This window comes from Mobula birostris, chromosome 7, assembly GCF_030028105.1.
Source record: "Mobula birostris isolate sMobBir1 chromosome 7, sMobBir1.hap1, whole genome shotgun sequence".
Classification (NCBI taxonomy): domain Eukaryota; kingdom Metazoa; phylum Chordata; class Chondrichthyes; order Myliobatiformes; family Myliobatidae; genus Mobula; species Mobula birostris.
Window position 1 is genome coordinate 153,567,526 of NC_092376.1, and position 21,180 is coordinate 153,588,705.

The 21,180-nt window shown below is 42.1% G+C and overlaps 1 protein-coding gene across 9 annotated transcripts in view; it reads right to left on the minus strand.

The window, feature by feature from the left end:
* Positions 1–19,469, minus strand: part of LOC140200515 (long-chain-fatty-acid--CoA ligase 6-like) — a 94,000-nt gene extending 74,531 nt beyond the window's left edge. Inside the window, exons 1-2 of one of the 9 annotated variants that reach the window (XR_011886647.1) lie at positions 5,739–6,005; positions 5,498–5,618 (exon numbers count right to left, since the gene is read on the minus strand). Coding sequence is in view for 4 of the 9 variants with exons in the window: in XM_072263976.1 (XP_072120077.1) it covers positions 5,498–5,537 (40 nt within the window). In the remaining 5 variants the exon portion in view is untranslated. Of the gene's footprint in view, positions 1–319; positions 475–5,497; positions 5,619–5,738; positions 6,006–19,341 lie in introns of those variants that run through there. The other 8 variants (XM_072263976.1, XM_072263968.1, XM_072263969.1 and 5 more) reach the window with 8 other exon arrangements.
* Positions 19,470–21,180: the final 1,711 nt, after the last annotated feature.

Genomic DNA, 21,180 nt, shown 5'->3' on the forward strand with positions numbered 1-21,180 from the left:
TTGTGGGGGTGGGGGAGGAGAGAGAAAAAGGAAGAGAGACGAAGAGAGAGAAAGAGAGAAAAGAGAGAGCAAAGAAAAAAAAGAAATGGTTTCAGGGTCTGATCTCTACTCTAACTCTAACTTCTTTCCTTATTCCCTCTATTCTTCTTTTCCATTAAGAATACAAGGTAATTAATTATAAATAATTGATAATATACCAGGATGGTTTTCTTTGCTAATAACTACAAATCATTTATTAATAACAATTATCTGTAATTATGTGTTAAAACCATGGTCACTCAAGATCATTACTGCAGTATTTTCATACATCTATCTTTACCTTGTAACTTGTGAAACATCACTTTAAATGCAATGGAACATTGCAGTGGTGTGACACGGTGAATCTTCAGCAAAGTATCAAAGAGCAGTGAAAAGCAGATTCTTGATGGATCTTTTTCAGCTCATGAACTCCTGCATGAATATAAACATAAAGCACATGCCAAGCACTTCCTGGGAAGGACAAAAAAATGGGGCTGTTATGGTTATTCCCTAGCGTATGCACTTCCAATCAATTAGTTGCATAGCAACACTGGCAGACAACTGGATTTGGAGGGGCATGGGAGGTGGGTGGAGGGGAAGTTATCTGTACTGATCACAATTACAGAATATCACCCCTAGCTCAGTGAAGCCACTTCTGCCTCAAAATTGAAAGATTGTGGGTTGAGCTTCAGTCCACATTTTTGACCACACAATCAATATAGTACTGAGGAAGGAATTCCTGTTATATTTCACATGAAATCTTAAGCTAAAGTAAAGTAGCTCTGATAGATATCATGGAAGAAATATCAATAGAATTTCCAAATTCTCCCCTTCACTAGTCACTCCTTGATGAAGAACACAAAAAAACCAGGCTATCGTTTATTTTAACTCATTCATTCATGGGATGTGGGTGTCACCAGCTCTGCCAGCATTTATTGCCCATCCCTAGCTGCCCTTGAGAAAGTGATGATGAGCTGCCGCCTTGAACCGATTGATTATCTGATCTCCTGTACCTAATAAAGTGGCCGCTGAGTGTATGTTTGTGGTCTTCTGCTGTGTAGCCTATCCACTTCAATGATCGATGTGTTACGTATTCAGGGATGCCCTTCTGTACATCATTAATGTAACACATGGTTATTTGAGTTACTGTCACCTTCCTGTCACCTTGAACCAGTCTGGCCATTCTCAGGAATAAAGGCATCTTAACTCACAGAACTGGTGTTCACTGATGTTCTTTTGCTTTCTGCACCATTCCCTACAATTTTTAGAGAGTGTTGTGTGTGAAAATCCCAGGCAATCAGCAGTTTCTGAGATATTCAAACTACCCCATCTGGCACCAACAATCACCTGGGACCAACAGTCTAACTCACATTTCTTCCCCATTCTAATATTTGGTCCGAACAAAAACTTAACCCCTTGCTTTTATGCATTGACTTGCTGCCATATCATTGGCTAATTAGATATTTACATTAACAAGCAGGTGTGCAGGTGTACCTAATAAAGTGGCCACGGAGTCTACATTCTCTTTTTATAATATGAGTCTAAACCAGTACACTCTGAAAGTACTTAACTATCTGTGAATGTCTTCACTGGATTTAAAAGATGTTATATAAAGTTTTGGTGGGAATGTCTTGCTAATGGCAGGGTTGGGGTAGGGATTAAGATAGTACAGCAATGAATGGTTTATCAAGTGATTAATATTACTTGATTAGGACTCTGAAAGAATTGGTATCTCTGAGATAAAACTGACAGTTGTTTTAATTAAATGCAATTGGAAAATAAAAAATAAATTACTAAATCTTACTAACATTTTAGTTCAAATGACTAAAATGGTTTATTTTCCAATTTTGTTTCCCTTGATTTAAATGGCTTACTTTGCTTTGTTACGGTATAATTTTCAGCTTGGTAATTTGCTTGATCAACTGGCATTAAGTTTCTGGTTTGAAATTAAATGAGTGTGCTGTGCATTTTATTGGTATGGCCTTACCTAACTATGAAAGTTCTAAATTTTGATTTTGGGTATTGTATGAGTGAATCTAAGCTAGAGTAGCAGTTAGAAGATTACAAATAGTCTCAAGCCAAGATGATTGTCAACTTTTTCATTTCAGTGCTGATGAAGAGTCTTGGCCCAAAACATTGACTGTTTATTTCACTCCATAAATTCTGCTTGACTTGCTGAGTTCCTCCAGCATTTTGGTTGTGCTATTTTGATTTTCCAGCATCTGCATAATCTCTTGTGTCTATGAAATCTTTTCCTGTTCTTGTGGCCAGTCAAGTGACCCTCATTAAGGCACTGGCTGAATAAACATTCTGGTTTAATATTAGATATGTTGAGGGAAGGGTACAAAATTGGTGAAGGGAATACCTTTGTCCTTCTGGTAATTAATTAGATAAATTTATCTATAATCCTTGATCAAATCTCATAATATTATTGTTTCCCAGAAATTATTTGATTCCAGGTACATAATATTTCCCAAAAATATAAATGACACAATCTTCATTATAAAAACCTAACTATAGATTGTAAAGCAATTGTATTGTATTATACCAGCTTGAAGTACCTATAGGATATATTGAAAACTGGAGTATCAATTTCACAACGTGCTTCAGAATCTAACACTTCAGTCCATTGCTTTGTTCATGTAGCTAGTTACTGTAGAGTTATTCCCCAGTTCAAGAACCAATAGTTTATGAGACATATTACATTTACAATTTTGTTATCTCTGGTTTCCTTACCAAATAGTTTTATGCCAAAACCCCACTCATCGTGCTTTAATTGCCAATAGGTGCAGTAGTAAAAAATATTAAAATTCAAGGAAGTGACTAGAAAAACAAAAAAAAGTGTTAAAAGCAAGACATTATTCGCATTCAAGTGAACACAGAAAGGGTTCCAAAAGTTGGACACTCAGGATGGAGAATAGAAAAGTTACGTGTATTCACTTTTGTCTAATTTTATGGAAAAGAAGGAAAATTGCAATCCCCCACAACAACATCTGTTGTCATAAAATAAATTCCCTGGGATAAGGAAACCAGAAATCTAATTAGAATTCACTTGTAGTAAATATAAAGAGAAAAGATTTGTCTTATTTTTCACACGTACGTTGAAACATAGTGAAATGCAATGTTTGTGTCAACAACCAACACAGTTCTGAGATGTGCTGGGGACAGCTCACAAGTTTCGGCATGCTCCTGGTGACAACACAGCATGCCTACAATTTACTAACCTTAAGTTTTATGTACTTGAAATGTGGGAAGAAACCAGAGTAAATGGAGGAATCCCATTTGGTGATGGGGAGAATGTACAAACTCCTTAAAGACAGTGGTGAAAATTGAAATATGAAAAAACCAAACGCAGAGAATTCATTTGATCTACATAAAATACTTTAAAAGCAAACTTAGCTTTCCCTTCCCCTCAATATGCATGTTTTTCATTTCATACACGCAGCATGGCACATACACCAAATATATTGCACAATGTAACAAGAATAGAAAGTCGAAACTCGTTTCATTATGTCTGCAATAAAAGTCATAGTATCACAGAATGCTGCAGCACAGAAACTCGCCCTTCAGCCCATCTATTCAATGCTAAACCATCAATCTGCTCAGTCCATCGACCTGCACCACCCAACCTATAGCCCTCCATACCCCTCCCATCCATGTTAAAGTTAAAGTCTGTCCCGAGCCTTATAGGCTCATCAGGCTGGTGCTTAGGCAGGTTTCTGTAGCGTGAAGCGACTGAGAGTACGAGACTCCCCCCTGGATAGGACACCAGTCTATCACGAGGTTAACCCCCAGCATTTCGCCAGTACCCATTTTCAGCTGGGTGGACTGGAGTAGTGTGCGGTTAAGTGCCTTGCTCAAGGATACAACATGCTGCCTCGGCTGGGGTTCGAACTCACGACCTTCAGATCGCTAGTCCAACGCCTTAACCATTTGGCTACATGCCATAATTCCCATCCATATAGCTATCCAAAATCCTCTTGAATGTTAACTCTAATCCGCATCCACCACTTGTGCTGGCAGCTCAATCCACACTTTCACCACCCTTACCCATGATCTCCATGACCACCAGCTCCTGTCTCACCCAACCTCAATGGAAAGAGCTTGCCTGCATTTATCCTATCTATACCATTCAGTATTTTGTATACCTCTAGCAAATTTCCATGAACCTTTATGGGAATGAAGTCCTAACTTCTTCAACCTTTCCCTCCAACTCAGGTCCTCAACTGCCAGCAATATCCTTGTCAATTTACTTGGCACTCTTTTCAATCTTATTGACATTTTTCCTATAGTTAGATGGCCAACACTGCACACAGTACTCCAAATGAGGCCTCACCAACATCGTATACAAGTTCAACATAACATCCCATCTCCTTTTCTCCTAACATCGATTTATTTAGGCCAATATTCCAAAAGCTTTCTTTAGAACCCTACCTACACATGATGTCATGTTCAAGGAATTATGGATCTGTGCTCCCATATCCCTTTGTTCCACCACACTCCTGAGTATGCCACTGCTCACCATGTAAGACCTACCCTTGTAGGTCCCCTCAAAGTGCAACACCTCACACGTCACTTTTCTGTCACTTTTCAGCTCATTTTTCCATCTGGTCCAGATCCTGCTTCAAGCTTTGTTAGCCTTCCACACTGCCCACTCCACCCCCAATCTTTGATGATTCAGTTTACCACATTATCATCCAGATTGTTGGTAGAGAAGACAAGCAACAAAAGACCCTGCACTGATCCCTGTGGCATACCACTAGAAACAGGTTTTAGTCAGAGGTAACCATCTACTACCACTCTCTGGCTTCTCCCATGAAGCCAGTGTCTAATTCAATTTTCCACTTCATCATGAATACCAAGCAACTGAACCTTCTTCACCAACCTACCATTGCCGGCAACTTCTTCGAAGAACTCTATAGGATTGGTCAGAAATGATCTACTACACACAAAGCTAAGTTGACTGTCCCTAAGCAGTCTCTGTCTGTTCAAATACTTATATATCTGGTTCCTTAGAATATCTACCAATAACTTTTTTACTACTGATGTTAGGCTCACCAGCCTATAACTTCCTAACTTATTCTTAGAACTTTTCTTAAACAGTGGAATAACATTAGCTATCCTTCAATCCTTCGGCACCTCACCCATGGCTGAAGATGTTTTAAATATCTCAGCTAGGGCCTCTGCAAATTCTGCTCTAGCCTCCTACAGCGAGCCATTGTGGCATGTGTTTAAGTCTCTTTCCAGTACTATTTAGGAGGAAGTTAATGCCAAACATTGCATGCATTATCATAGAGTAAGAGAAAATCTGAAGGACAGCTACCACAGGCTGCTGTTCAACACCATTGTTAGTTTCACGGCAACAACGGTAAGGACCTGTAATCATCCTTTTCCTTAGAATATATAAGGACAGAAAATGAACAAGAGATTAAAAAAAGATCACCAAAAGCAAATTTTTTTGTACAATAAAACTAATTACTGTTTCTTATCTCCTCATCATGTTGTAAAATTTGCGTCATCTGCAATCAGCTTCCTGTATCTGCTCTACCGTTAATTAGAGCATTAAATGACAGATTCAATTTCCAGCTTCAAATGTTCAGCTTAAAAAAACACAAATTAAAAGAATTTTACTATCAAGAGAAGTCCAGGAGAATACATACAAAATCATGTTGACATAGATTTCTGTTAGCCAGACACTAAATTATTGAGGCTGAGATTACCTTAAATTTTCAGCATCTTTAGTGAACCAGCAGCTGAGATCACATTCCATTTAAAATGAGCTGTTTGTGGATAAGAAATCTCTTTGTACTCGAGGAAGAAACAACACTTGAATCATCAGGATGTTGCTTTTATAAAAAGTGGTGGCTTGATGCCAAATTTATGCTTTGTAAAAGGCAAGAATGCAATCCACTGCCTCACACTACTGACTTCATCCAGTAGCAAGGCAGCAGAGCCTCCCACTCTGAGATGGCCAGATCTATGCCCGACAGTAAACCCTGCAGATGATTGGCAGCAGCTGCTTACGTTGGCCCTGCCTTCAGTGTACGCACAAGAAAGCTCAGCACATTTTCATTTTCGTTTATAGTACTAGAAGCTAACAAAGAATCTTAATTTTGTACTGTAGGAATTAATTTTTGCTGTTAGTTTAGTGGAACAATTCTATGATATGATTAAATTTATTTATGACTCTTCTTCTCTGATAGATATAATTTTTTGGAAGTGCTCTGGTGCTGGGAAACTGTGTCTGTAGCTTTGAATGGCAAACATGATAAGGAATGAGCTATGAATGTAGAACATAGAACAGTACAGCACAGAACAGACCCTTCATCCCATGATGTTGTGCAGAACTTTTAATCTATTCCAAGATCAATTTAACCCTTCCCTCCTACATAGCCCTCCATTTTTTCCTATCCATGTACCTATCTGAGAGTCTCTTAAATGCCCCAAATGTATCTGCCTCTACCACCACTCCGAGTGGAGCGTTCCAAGCACTTAGCATTCAGAACTTCTCTGAAATCTACAACCCCTAATCACCCTAAAAGAATGTCTTTCTGTATTAGCCATTGCCACCCTGGTAAAAAGGTGCTGTCTGTCCACTGTTTATACCTTTAGTCTAAAACACTTGTATCAAATCTCTTCACACCCTGCTTTTCTCCAAAGAGAAAAGTTCTAGCTTTCTCAACCTTTCCTCTTAAAACATGCACTCTAATCCAGGCAGCATCCTAGTAAATCTGTAAAGCTTCCTTTCTATAATGAGATGACCAGAACTTTAATATTATCCAAGAATGTTCTAACCAGAGTTTTTATAGAGCTGCAACATTAATTCACAGCTCTTGAACTAAATCCACCGATTAATGAAGGCCAACACACAATACGCCTTTTTAACATCTTGTGTGGTAACTTTGAAAGACCTATGGATTTTGGCCCCAAGATCTCTCTTTTCTCCTCATTGCTAAGAATTCTGCTATTTACTTTGTACTCTGCCATCAATTTCAAACTTCCAAAGTGTATCAGACTTTTCTGGATTGAAATTCATCTGCCAGTCTCAACCCAGCTCTGCATCCTGCCAATGTCCCATAGTAACCCATAGCACACTATCCACAACACACCACCCTTTAAGTTATTTGCAGTCTTACTAACCTAACCTTCTACTTCCTCATCCAAGTCATTCATAAAAATCACAAAGAACAGAGGTCCCAGAACAGATCCTTGAGGAACACCACTAATTACAGACCTGAAGGCAGAGTGCACAATCTACTACAACCCTCTGCCTTCAGTGGGCAAGCCAATACTGAATCCACACAGCCAAGATTATTGCCAACGGTACAAGAATTTCTCCCTTAATTCCTGTAGTAGCCTGCAGTATATCCCATCCAGTGCAGGGACATATCTATCTTCATGTTTTTTATATGTTCCATCATTGCCTCTTTCTTAACCTTGACATGTTCCAGCATATTAACCTGTCCTTGCCTGACAATTTTGCTGGAAATTCTTTGAAGAAATAACAAGCAAGATAGACAAAGGAGAATCGGTGGATATTATGTACTTGAATTTTCAGAAAGCCCTTGACAAGGTACAACACATGAGGCTGCTTAACAAGTTAAGGGCGCGTGGTATTAGAGGAATGATACTAGCATGGATAAAACAGTGGCTGAATGGCAGAATGCAAAGAGTAGGAATAAAGGGAGCCTTTTCTGATTGACTGCTGGTGGTTATTGGTGTTTCACAGGGGTCTGTGTTGGGACTGCTTCTTTTTACGTTATACATCAATGATTTGGATGATGAAATTTATGGATTTGTGGCCTAATTTGGGAATGAAATGAAGATAGGTGGAGGGGCAGGTAGTGCTGAGGAAGCAGAGAGGATGTAGAATGGCTTAGATTAGGAGAATGGGCAAAGTAGCGGCAGATGGAATATAGAGTTGGGAAGTGTACGGTCATGCACTTTGGTAGAAGAAATAAAGATGTAGGCTATTTTTCAAATAGAGAGAAAGTTTTAAAAATCTGAGGTGCAAAGGGATTTAGGAGTCCTTATGGAGGATTCCCTAAAGCATAATTTGAAGATTGAGTCAGTGGTGAAGAAGGCAAATACAATATTAGCATTCATTTCAATAGTTCTAGAATATAAAAGCAAGGATGCAATGTTGAGACTTTACAAAGCACTGGTGAGGCCTCACTGAGCATTCTGAGCTGTTTGGGCACCTTATCTAAGAAAGGATGTGCTGGCATTGGAGAAGATTCAGAGGATGTTCATGAGAATTTTTCCGGGAATGAAAGGGTTACCAGAGCATTGGTTGATGGCTCTGGGCCTATACTCACTGGAGTTCGCAAGAATGAGGAGTGATCTCATTGAAACTTTGGAATGTTGAAAGGCCTCAAAAGAGTGGATATGGAGAAGATGTTTTCTATGGTTGGGGAGTCTAGGACCAGAGGGCACAGCCTCAGAATAGAGGGGTGTCCATTTAGAGCGGAGATGAGGAGGAATTTCTTTAGCCAGAGAGTGGTGAATCTATGGAATTTGTTGCCACAGGTGGTTGTGGAGGCAAAGTCATTGGGTATATTTGAGGCAGAGTTTGATAGGCTCTTAATTAGTCAAGGCATGAAGGATTGCGGGGAGAAGCCAGAGACCGGGGCAGACGGAGAAATGGGTCAGCCATAATGAAATGGCAGAGAAGACAGTTCGGCAGTTGAACAGGGCACGACTGCGCAAGCCTGTGGAAGTTGGACCGTGAGGCAGCAGGAGTGTTTAAAAGCGAGAAGATTGAGAAGAGTCGGTCATTTCTTCGGCTGTTGAACGGGGCATGACTGCGCAAGTGTGTGAAAGTTGGACCGAGAGGCAGTGGGAGTACTTAAAAGCGAGAAGAATAACGGAGTGGGTGGTGAGGTTGTTGCAGGCGACGGAGTAGAGGGAGACAGAGTAGGAAGGCTTTGGCTCGAGAGACTTCGGCGAGCAGAGGCTCAGGATGAGCTTCACGCCAAGTGAGGTAAGACTGGGTAAGTTCCTTTAATAAATCTAATTATCTTAAGAGTAGGTAATGGAGTCAGCAGTGAGGGCAGTTGAGTGCTCCATTTGCAGTATGTGGGAAGTCAGGGTGAGTACAATTGTCCCTGATGACTACACCTGCGAAAGGTGCTTCCAGCTGCAGCTCCTGACAAACCAAGTTGGGGAACTGGAGCTGGAGCTGGATGAATTTTGGATCATTCGTGACGCAGAGGCAGAAATAAACAGGAGTTACAGGGAGATAGTCACCCCTAGAAGTCAGGAGGCAGGTAGCTGGGTGACTGTCAGGAGAGGGGAGGGGAATAGACAGAATGAGCAGAGCACCCCTGTGACCATTCCCCCCAATAATAAGTATATCATTTTGGATACTGTTGATGGGGATGACCTACAGTCATAGTCATACTTTACTGATCCCGGGGGAAATTGGTTTTCGTTACAGTTGCACCATAAATAATTAAATAGTAATAAAACCATAAATAGTTGAATAGTAATATGTAAATTATGCCAGGAAATAAGTCCAGGACCAGCCTATTGTCTCAGGGTGTCTGACCCTCCAAGGGAGGAGTTGTAAAGTTTGATGGCCACAGGCAGGAATGACTTCCTATGATGCTTTGTGTTGCATCTCGATGGAATGAGCCTCTGGCTGAATGTACTCCTATGCCCACCCAGTACATTATGTAGTGGATGGGAGACATTGACCAGGATGATATGCAACTTGGACAGCATCCTCTTTTCAGACACCACCGTCAGAGAGTCCAGTTCCATCCCCACAATATCACTGGCCTTACGAATGAGTTTGTTCATTCTGTTGGTGTCTGTTACCCTCAGCCTGCTGCCCCAGCACACAACAGTAAACATGATCGCACTGGCCACCACAGACTCGTAGAACATCCTCAGCATCGTCTGGCAGATGTTAAAGGACCTCAGTCTCCTCAGGAAATAGAGATGGCTCTGACCCTTCTTGTAGACAGCCTCAGTGTTCTTTGACTAGTCCAGTTTATTGTAAATTCGTATCCCCAGGTATTTGTAATCCTCCACCATGTCCACACTGACCCCCTGGATGGAAACAGGGGTCACCAGTACCTTAGCTCTCCTCAGGTCTACCACCAGCTCCTTAGTCTTTTTCACATTAAGCTGCAGATAATTCTGCTCACACCATGTGACAAAGTTTCCTACCGTAGCCCTGTACTCAGCCTCATCTCCCTTGCTGATGCATCCAACTATGGCAGAGTCATCAGAAAACTTCTGAAGATGACAAGACTCTGTGCAGAAGTTGAAGTCCGAGGTGTAAATGGTGAAGAGAAAGGGAGACAAGACAGTCCCCTGTGGAGCCCCAGTGCTGCTGATCACTCTGTCGGACACACAGTGTTGCAAGCACACGTACTGTGGTCTGCCAGTCAGGTAATCAAGAATCCATGACACCAGGGAAGCATCCACCTGCATCGCTGTCAGCTTCTCCCCCAGCAGAGCAGGGCGGTTGGTGTTGAACGCACTGGAGAAGTCAAAAAACATGACCCTCACAGTGCTCGCTGGCTTGTCCAGGTGGGTGTAGACACGGTTCAGCAGGTAGACGATGGCATCCTCGACTCCTAGTCGGGTCTGGTAGGCAAACTGGAGGGGATCTAAGTGTGGACTGACCATAGGCTGGAGCAGCTCCAGAACAAGTCTCTCCAGGGTCTCCATGATGTGGGAGGTCAATGCCTGTAGTCATTGAGGCCGCTGGGGTGCGGCGTCTTCGGCACAGGGACGAGGCAGGACGTCTTCCACAGTACAGGAACCCTCCAGAGTCTCAGGCTCAGGTTGAAGACATGGCGAAGTATTCCACACAGCTGAGGGGCACCTAACAGGGACAAGTTGCAGTGGTTGCATCTCTGGCACCGAGACGGGACCCTCAGCTCAGAAGGGAAGGAGGGAAAAGAGGAGAGCAGTAGTGATCGAAGAAGGTAGTCCTGACGAAGGGTCTCGGCCTGAAACGTCGACTGCACCTCTTCCTACAGATGCTGCCTGGCCTGCTGCGTTCACCAGCAACTTTGATGTGTGTTGCTTGAATTTCCAGCATCTGCAGAATTCCTGTTGTTTGAGCAGTAGTGATAGGGGATTCGATAGTTAGGAGGACAGATAAGAGGTTCTGTGGAAGAGATCGAGAATCCCGGATTGTCTGTTGCCTCCCTGCTGCCAAGGTCCGCGATATCTCGGATCGAGTTCTCAGTATTCTCAGGAGGGAGGGTGAGCAGCCGGATGTTGTGGTCCATGTAGGGACCAATGACGTGGGTAGGAAGAGTGAGGAGGTCTTGAAAGGTGAGTTTAGGGAGTTAGGCGCTAAGTTAAAGGACAGGACCTCCAGGATAGCAATCTCAGGATTGCTACCAGTGCCACGTGCAGGTGGGATTAGGTAAGATAGCGCAGATCCAACACGTGGCCGAAGATATGGTGCAGGAGGGAGGGCTTCAGATTTATAGATAAATGGGCAGTTTTCCAGGGAAGGTGGGACCTGTTCTGGTGGGACAGTTTACATCTGAACTGGAGGGGGACAGATATTCTTACAGGTAGGTTTGCAAGGGAGGCTCCCGTGGATTTAAACTAGATACAAGGGGGGAGGGAACCAGAGTGTAGGAACAGATGTGGGGAGAAGGAAGAAAAAGACAACAGTAAAGTTGTTTGCACTGTTAGTAATAAACAGAGAGTAAGAGGTGGAAAATTTCTTAAATGCATTTATTTTAATGCTAGGAGCATTGTAAGAAAGGTGGATGGGCTTACAGTATGGATTGATACCTGCAAGTATGATGTTGTAGCTATTAGTGAAACATGGTTGCAGGAGGGGTGTGATTGGCAACTAAATATTCCTGGATTTTGTTGCTTCAGGTGTGATAGAATCGGAGGGACAAGAGGAGGAGGTGTTGCATTGCTTGGCAGAGAAAATATTACAGTGGTGCTCTGGCAGGATAGATTAGAGAGCTCATCTAGGGAGGCTAATTGGGTGGAATTGAGGAATGGGAAAGGTGTAGTAACACTTATAGGGGTGTATTATAGACTACCTAATGGGGAGCGAGAAGTGGAGGAGTAAATTTGTAAGGAGATTGCAGATATTTGTAGTAAGCACAAAGTTGTGATTGTGGGAGATTTTAATTCTTCACACAAAGACTGGGAAGCCCATACTGTAAAAGGATTGGATGGTTTGGAGTTTGTAAGATGTGTGCAGGATAATTTTTTGCAGCAATACATAGAGGTACCAACTAGAGAAAGGGCAGTGTTGGATCTCCTGTTAGGGAAGGAGATAGGTCAGGTGATGGAGGTATGTGTTGGGGAGCACTTCTGGTCCAGTGATCACAATGCCATTAGTTTCAATGTAATTATGAAGAGGATAGGTCTGGACCCAGGGTTGAGATTTTTGATTGGAGAAAGGCTAACTTTGATGAGACGCGAAAGGATTTAGAAGGAGTGGATTGGGACAAATTGTTTTATGGGAAGGACGTAATAGAGAAATGGAGGTCATTTAAAGGTGAAATTTCGAGGTGTGATGAAAAACCAAGTTATCAGAAGATTGATGCTGATGAGAGAGATAAGGGAGACAATGGAGAAACATTCAAAATGCTAATAAGAGAGAAGAGAGAGATTAACGAGAAAGAAACACATTTCATATATTGACAGACCGATTGCTTTGAACCTGAACTGTTTGAAGTTTGATGGACAGGCGATACCCCAGCAAGGGGATAAAAAGAACAGGTTCGCTAAGGCACGACACACACCACGAGATCACGAGATAATGAGACCCTGGAAGAGCGGTGTGCCCCCACAAGTTGGTGAGTGTTTGGAGGTCTGGTCGCGGGAACCAACCATAGATGCACAGGGTGAAAAGGGTACGATCGGTGGGAACCTGGTGTGTGTGTCCGCCCTTGTCTGGGTGCCGGGTTCAGTGCAGAAGAACGGTCGTATCCGGAATGGAGGGGTCACAGTCGGTGACCACAGAAGACATAAAAAAAGGGTCCACCCGAAAGCTAACTGCGAAGAACATCAAAGGTCTGTCTGAATCAAAATTTGCATTCTCTCTCTCTCTCCAACGGCACAAGAGCGATTACTGCGAACCGTACTAAGCTGCACTGAACTCTGCGTCACTTGAGACTGATCATTTTACCCCTAGACTGCGATAGAGCTTGGTTGATTCCTATTACCCTAGTTCTGTGTACCTGTTTGTTTTATCATTGCTAACCTGTTGCATTTATATCCTTACGATTAGAGTACTGTGTTACCTATTTCTTTAATAAAACTTTATTAGTTTCTGTTAAACCAGACTCCAACTAAGTGGTCCATTTCTGCCGGTTTGGCAACCCAGTTACGGGGTACGTAACAGAGGGTACAGAATCTTTATGTTCCTGTTAGGTTGAAAGGAAAGATTAAAAGTTTGAGAGAGCCATGGTTTTCAAGGGATATTGGAAACTTGGTTCAGAAAAAGAGAGAGATCTACAATAAATATAAGCAGCTTGGAGTAAATGAGGTGCTTGTGGAATATAAAGAATGTAAAAGGAATCTTAAGAAAGAAATTAGAAAAGCTGAAAGAAGATATGAGGTTGCTTTGGCAACTAAGGTGAAAATAAATCCGAAGGGTTTCTACAGTTATATTAATAGCAAAAAGATAGTGAGGGATAAAATTGGTCCCTTAGAGAATCAGAGTGGACAGCTATGTGTGGAGCCAAAAGAGATGGGGGAGATTCTGAACAATTTCTTTTCTTCGGTATTGACTAAGGAGAAGGATATTGAATTGTGTAAGGTAAGGGAAACAGGTAGGGAAGTTATGGAAACTATGATGATTAAAGAAGAGGAAGTCCTGGCACTTTTAAGGAATACAAAAGTGGATATATCTCTGGGTCCTGACAGGATATTCCCTCGGACCTTGAAGGAAGTTAGTGTGGAAATAGCAGGGGCTCTGACAGAAATATTTCAAATGTCATTAGAAACGGGGATGGTGCCGGAGGATTGATGTATTGCTCATGTTGTTCCATTGTTTAAAAAGGGTTCTAAGAGTAAACCTAGCGATTATCGACCTGTGAGTTTGACGTCAGTGGCGGGTAAGTTGATGGAAAGTATTCTTAGAGATGGTATTTATAATTATCTGGATAGACAGGGTCTGATTGGGAACAGTCAACATGGATTTGTGCATGGAAGGTCTTGTTTGACAAATCTTATTGAATTTTTTGAAGAGGCTACTAGGAAAGTTGACAAGGGTAAAGAGGTGGATGTTGTCTATATGGACTTCAGTGAGGCCTTTGACAAGGTTCCATATGGAAGGTTAGTTAGGAAGGTTCAATTGTTAGGTATTAATATTGAAGTAGTAAAATGGATTCAGCAGTGGCTGGATGGGAGACGCCAGAGAGTAGTGGTGGATAACTGTTTGTCAGATTGGAGGCCAGTGACTAGTGGTGTGCCTCAGGGTTCTGTACTGGTTCCAATGTTGTTTGTCTTATACATTAATGATCTGGATGATGGGTTGGTAAATTGGATTAGTAAGTATGCAGATGATACTAAGGTAGGTGGTGTTGTGGATAATGAAGTAGGCTTTCAAAGCTGGCAGAGAGATTTAGGCCAGTTAGAAGAGTGGGCTGAAAGATGGCAGGTGGAGTTTAATGCTGATAAATGTGAGGCTCTACATTTTGGTAGGACTAATCAAAATAGGACATTGAAGAATGCAGTAGAACAGAGGGATCTAGGAATAATGGTGCATAGTTTCCTGAAGGTGGAATCTCATGTGAATAGGGTGGTGAAGAAAGCTTTTGGTATGCTGGCCTTTATAAATCAGAGCATTGAGTATAGGAGTTGGAATGTAATGTTAAAATTGTACAAGGTATTGGTAAGGCCAAATTTGGAGGATTGTGTACAGTTCTGGTCCCCAAATTATAGGAAAGATGTCAACAAAATTGAGAGAGTACAGAAAGGATTTACTAGAATGTTACTTGGATTTCAGCACCTAAGTTACAGAGAAAGGTTGAACAAGTTGGGTCTTTATTCTTTGGAGCGTAGAAGGTTGAGGGGAGACTTGATAAAGGTATTTAAAATTATGAGGGGGATAGATAGAGTTGTCGTGGATAGGCTTTTTTCATTGAGAGTAGGGGAGATGAGTTGAAAGTTAGGGGGCAAAAGTTTAGGGGTAACATGAGGGGGAACTTCTTTACTCAGAGAGTGGTAGCTGTATGGAATGAGCTTCCATCAGAAGGGGTAGAGGTAGGTTCGATATTGTCATTTAAAGTAAAATTGGATAGATATATGGACAGGAAAGGAATGGAGGGTTATGGGCTGAGTGCAGGTCAGTGGGACTAGGTGAGAGTAAGCGTTCAGCACGGACTAGAGGGACCGAGATGGTCTGTTTCCATGCTGTAATTGTTATATGGTTATAAGACTTCATGGACCAAATAGCCTAATTCTATTACTATGTCTTATAATATAAAATAACCATTCTGCCAAGCCACTTGATGTAATATTCAATTCAGTTCCAGTTTAATTGCCATTCAACCATACATGAACACTCAAGAATACAGCCAAACCAAACATAAGACCAGGGTCAGGGTGCAAAACACAGTACCAACAGTCACACATGACACAAAGCGCACACAAGATAGCAAGAATAAATGGCATCACAATCACACAATGGAAGAGTCCAAAGCTCGTGCAATCTATCTACAGTCAACCAGAATAGAGCTTGTCTACTGCTTAGCGAATACCGGGAGCGGGGAGGGGGGCAGCACCAACTCCAGCCTGGACACTGCACCGCACTGCCTCCAATGCCTTTTCCCAGTTGACACCGCGGCTTGACGCTCAGCCCCTGGGTACAAGCAAATATCAGCAAACTACAACCACACAAAATATACTGTATATGTTCCAGATCCTTCAGTCCATTGAAATCTTCAGTCATCCCTAATAGAGCTTGTGTTCTGCCGAGCAAACATTGGGAGAGTAACACTGGCTGGGCATGGATACTCTGCCACACTGCCTTTGGTTTAGCGCACTGACTTCGACGCCTCTCTCCTGGCAGCTATAAACAGATGACACTGTTGCACACCCTTCAGCAAGGCTCATTTTAGCTGTTTTTGTTGGAGCAGTTAAACTTCTAAGGAAACAGTATGCCTTTAAACTGGATGACCCCCTAATCTAAGGAAAGACATTCTTGCCATAGAGGGAGTACAAGGAAGGTTCACCAGATTGATTCCTGGGATGGCTGGACTTTCATATGATGAAAGACTGGATTGACTAGGCTTATACTCTCTGGAATTTAGAAGATTGAGGGGGGATCTGATTGAAACGTATAAAATTCTAAAGGGATTGGACAGGCTAGATGCAGGAAGATTTTTCCCGATGTTGGGGAAGTCCAGAACGAGGGTTCACAGTTTGAGGATAAAGGGAAAGCCTTTTAGGACCGAGATGAGGAAAAACTACTTCACACAGAGAGTGGTGAATCTGTGGAATTCTCTGCCACAGGAAACAGTTGAGGCCAGTTCATTGGCTATATTTAAGAGGGAGTTAGATAAGGCCCTTGTGGCTAAAGAGATCGGGGGTATGGAGAGAACGACAGGTATAGGGTTCTGAGTTGGATGATCAGCCATGATCGTACTGAATGGCGGTGCAGGCTCAAAGGGCCGAATGGCCTACTCCTGCAACTATTTAATTCAGCAAAAGTGGCACTGGCTTTTCATGGGGTATTGCATTTGCTTCAAAATACATTTCACTCAGTATACAAATCCAGTTATCTCTTGTGCAATTGAAAACATCTGTCTTTCCAATGTAGCCAACCATTTCTGCTTTTTTAAGACGTTTATGATTATTATCACCCTGTACTCACTGTTTATGAACCCGTTAATTTTGTCTGTTTTCTGCATTTTTAAAACTCGAATGTCTCTGCCCATTCCCAAAGAAGCATGCGCTGCCCTGTTTTTACATGATTCCTTTTAAAAAACTCAAACATCTCGTTGCCTTTCAACAAGTCAGTAGTCATCTCAGGTTCATTTAAAATTTCTCATTTCCACTGTTATGTTTTGTAACTCAAAAACGTAAATCTATTTGAAAGCCAAAACAAAGAGTGGGGAATGTGTGTCTTAGTTATGCGTTGTTACTTTAGCACACGTTAAAGATGGTGCCGGTAACTGGCGACTTTGTGTGTGCTCTCCCGAGCAAACTGCCCTCTCCACATGACATGGTAGTGTGATAACGTTTGCCATTCACAGACTTCTTACATATAACACGTGATGACTGATGCAAACAAACAAAGAATGCTTAATCAAACAATGTATTTACAATATTACTCATTTTACTGAAATATTAAATACACAACGTAAGCAAGCTCCATATTTCCATTGTACATTTCCGCAAGAACATTTGTTCCCAATTTACCAGCTAATTTCACGGAATAAAATGAAATTAATTTGCTGGAGATACGAGACCATCCTTTAGATTTGGATTCATTTTATTTATCACAAGTACATTAAAACGCAGTGTGCAAACGCCCAATGCAACCCCAGGATGGTGCGGGGGCAGCCCACAACTGTCGTCACACATTCTGGCACCAACGTAGCATGACGACAATGCCCAGCAGAACAACACAGGACAGAGTAAGTAATGAAACAATAACAACAAAACAAGCCCCAACCCTCCCTCTCACCCACCCACCCACCCACACACATACACCACTTTCCATCCACAGGAAAGGCTGTTTCTGGTTTGCAGTCTCCAGTGGTCTCATGGATTTAATGCCCAAATGGACCTGGAGACTCAGGGTTCCAGCTATCATACCCCGGCTTCCAGACTTCTGATTGGCTTTCGGGCTTTAATCTTCAGTATCCTGAGGACCCTGGTTGAGGATACCAAACTCCAGGCCTCAAACTCTGGATTCACCCATGATGCAAACCCGAAGAGTAGGCCTCAACCTCTGGCCTCGCTGACTCGCATACCTATTGGGTCACCGGCCCCTGTGCCTCCTGCCTGCATGGGACTTAGATCCTGGAACATGCCAGCAACTAACTTACCTGAGGGAACCACCAGCCCTTGTCCTCACAGAGGTTCTTTGTTCCACGTCACTGGTCTTTGGCTATGGAATGTGGAAGGCCGAGTGGAGGACTGGAGTCCAGCCTGACCTCCAATTCCCACACATGCCTGTGCCTAAACCTTAACTTGACCCCTACCTCCCTGCAGTCCCCAAAACCATCCTACGAATTAAGAAAAAACAACTAAAAAACGATTAAGTCTAATTCTTCCGACTGTGATGAAGACAGCAGCTCAGCACCATCCTGACTGGAAGGAAGAGTGCAGAAGTCACTATGAAGGCGAACAACTGATAAACATTTGTTACAAAGGTCCTCTGTTAAAACTAATGAAGTTAAATGCCCAAATGTGTATTGCATTCATGCTATATATTTTAAAAATATGATATAAACAACTTGGGAAAGCAATGAAATAAAATTAGGTTTAACTTGGCACAAACATAAAGCTTTCAAAATGTATATGGTTCAATAGTCGCTACATGGACCCAGAGGGTTGTGAAAAGATGTTGTGAAAATTGATTGTGTAATTCAGAAATGTTACAGACAGCATGTAAAATGTGTGCTGCCTGTTAATTCAAATGATTATTGCAGATGGCATTGGTCTATTGGCTCCGTTCGTGGATTTCCAGAGGCGTCAATGCAATTGAAAGGCAGCTTTGAAGGAGAGGTTGCTGTCAATCATTGCAGCAGCGAGGCTGATATAGGAGAGAACCAAAGCGTTCTGCTGCTCTATTGGAGGACTGGCTGTTGTGTGCAGTGCACGAAGGGAAAGAGAGACACCTTCTGTTCGTTGGGGAGTAGGAAAATATCCAGGCAACTGACACATAGGCACTGGAAGACATTATGTCTGACGTAAATTATAGACTCGATTGTCCCACAGGTCATGGATTTACTGCTGGAAGTAGTTTATTAATCTGTTAATAGTTAAGGTAAGGGCATTGTTTAAATCTTTCTCTTCACCATTGCACTACTTACAGTTTCACTGATTGCCACAGCAGCCTCGTCTCCACCCCCATGCTTCATTTCTGATAGTATAGTAGATTTCAGTTCATATTATTCACCTCTCCCACAGACTCTCGGTGCTTGCAGACGTTATACCAACAATAGATACAATCGAATAAGTAGCAGGCATGGCAGTAAGTATTGATTTTGTTATTGACACTAGTACCCTGAATGAAAATTAATAAAATGCAATCACACTCACAACTCTTTGCTACATGCATACATTCACAGAGAGACAGACAGGAAACATCTCTTCAAGCACCTCAGTCACAGATCATAAAACTGTCACTAACACATGTACCTCTTTCTTGCAGAGAAAGGAGGCGTGTAGCACATGGCAGTTACCTTGGGATGACCAGCACATAGAGCCTTTACTTCACTGACGAGATGATGCAGCGGTTCATGGGAGGAGCAGAACAGGAGCTTCGGCTTCCAATGAAGCTAGAGCATATGACAGCAACGTTTTATCCCACATATAGTTCTTCCCTTTTTTGACTTCCTCGTCATCCCACATCCTTTGTGTTACAAATTGCAGATGCTTTCTGTACAGATTTTCTTCCTCTTTGCTCAATCTCACACCACAACCAAACTTTTGTCCCACTTCATTTCCAAGCAAGACATTGAGGAAGTTCCTCAGAAGCAAGGGTTCCCAGCCTGGGTTCACAGATCCCTTGGTTAATGGTGGAGGTCCAGGCATAAAAAAGGTTGGGAACCCCGCACTAAAGAAATGTAAGGAAAAGGACAATCATGGAAATGTATTATCAGATTAAATTTTTGAAGCCACTAGTTCAAGCAATGATAGTAAGCAAACAATCTTGCATAATTTGGTTAATTTGCATACTTTCCTTGTCCCTGATGTGGAAGCTTGTAAATTTGTTTCCTTCTCCAAGGTCTGGAATAAGAAAATTCACGCTGACAATACATTGCAGTGTTAAAGGAGTGACATGTAACTGCTCCTCCCCTCTCATGAAAAATTTGGCTTGGAATTTAAGATTACTTACTTTGAAGAAGTAACTTGCCTCTCTGCAAGTCAGAAGTGTTACAGCCGTCTGACAATTCCCATGAGGTTTTCAAAAATGAACTTGTATATTATAAGCTATAGAATTCTTCTACATATTTCTTTCAAATTAATATGTTTCTACAGAAAAATAGAAGTCCAACTTGAGATTCATTTTCTTGCAGGCACTTACAGGAAAAAAAGGAAATGCAATGGAATTTACAAAAAAACTATACATAAACAAAGATGGAGAAATTACCAATGTGCAAAAGACTAGTAGCGCAAATGAAAGTAATACTGAGAACAAGTTGTAAGGAGCCTTAGGGAGCGAGTTTATAGATCATTGAATCAATTCAGAGTAGCAGTGACTGAAGCTATTCATGCCGTTTCAGGAAGCTGGTGGTTGCAGGGTAATAAATGTACCAGAACCTGGTGGTGTAGGACCCGAGGCTTCTGTACCTCCTGCCCAATGGTGGTAGTGAGAAGAGAGCATAGCCTGGATGGTGGGTTTTTTTAATGATATAGATGCTGCTTTTTTTTTGTGGCAGCACTCCATGTAAATGTATTCAGGGTTAGGGAGGGCTTTGGCTGTGAAGGACTGACAAGTTTTACAGCTACATTTTAACAGTGACTGCTATTCCAAAACTAATTCGGTGATGTTAAATGCGTTTTCAATACTATAACCTTGTTAAGGGCAACAAATAAATTCAAGGCCTTTCTTTAAAAATAATCTTCCTCCCTGTAGTCACCATGGATCCTGCCTCCACCACTTTATTTTCACCATGGATGTCCAGTCCCTATATACTTCCATCCTCCATCAGGAAGGTCTCAAATCTCTCTGCTTCTTTTTGGATTCCAGACCTAATCAGTTCCCCTCTACCACCACTCTGCTCCATCTAGCAGAATTAGTCCTTACTCTTAATAATTTCTCCTTTGGCTCCTCCCACTTCCTCCAAACTAAAGGTGTAGCTATGGGCACCCGTATGGGTCCTAGCTATGCCTGCCTTTTTGTTGGCTTTGTGGAACAAACTATATTCCAAACCTATTCTGGTATCCGTCCCCCACTTTTCTTTCACTGCATCGATGACTGCTTTGGCGCTGCTTCCTGCACGCATGCTGAGCTTGTTGACTTCATTAACTTTG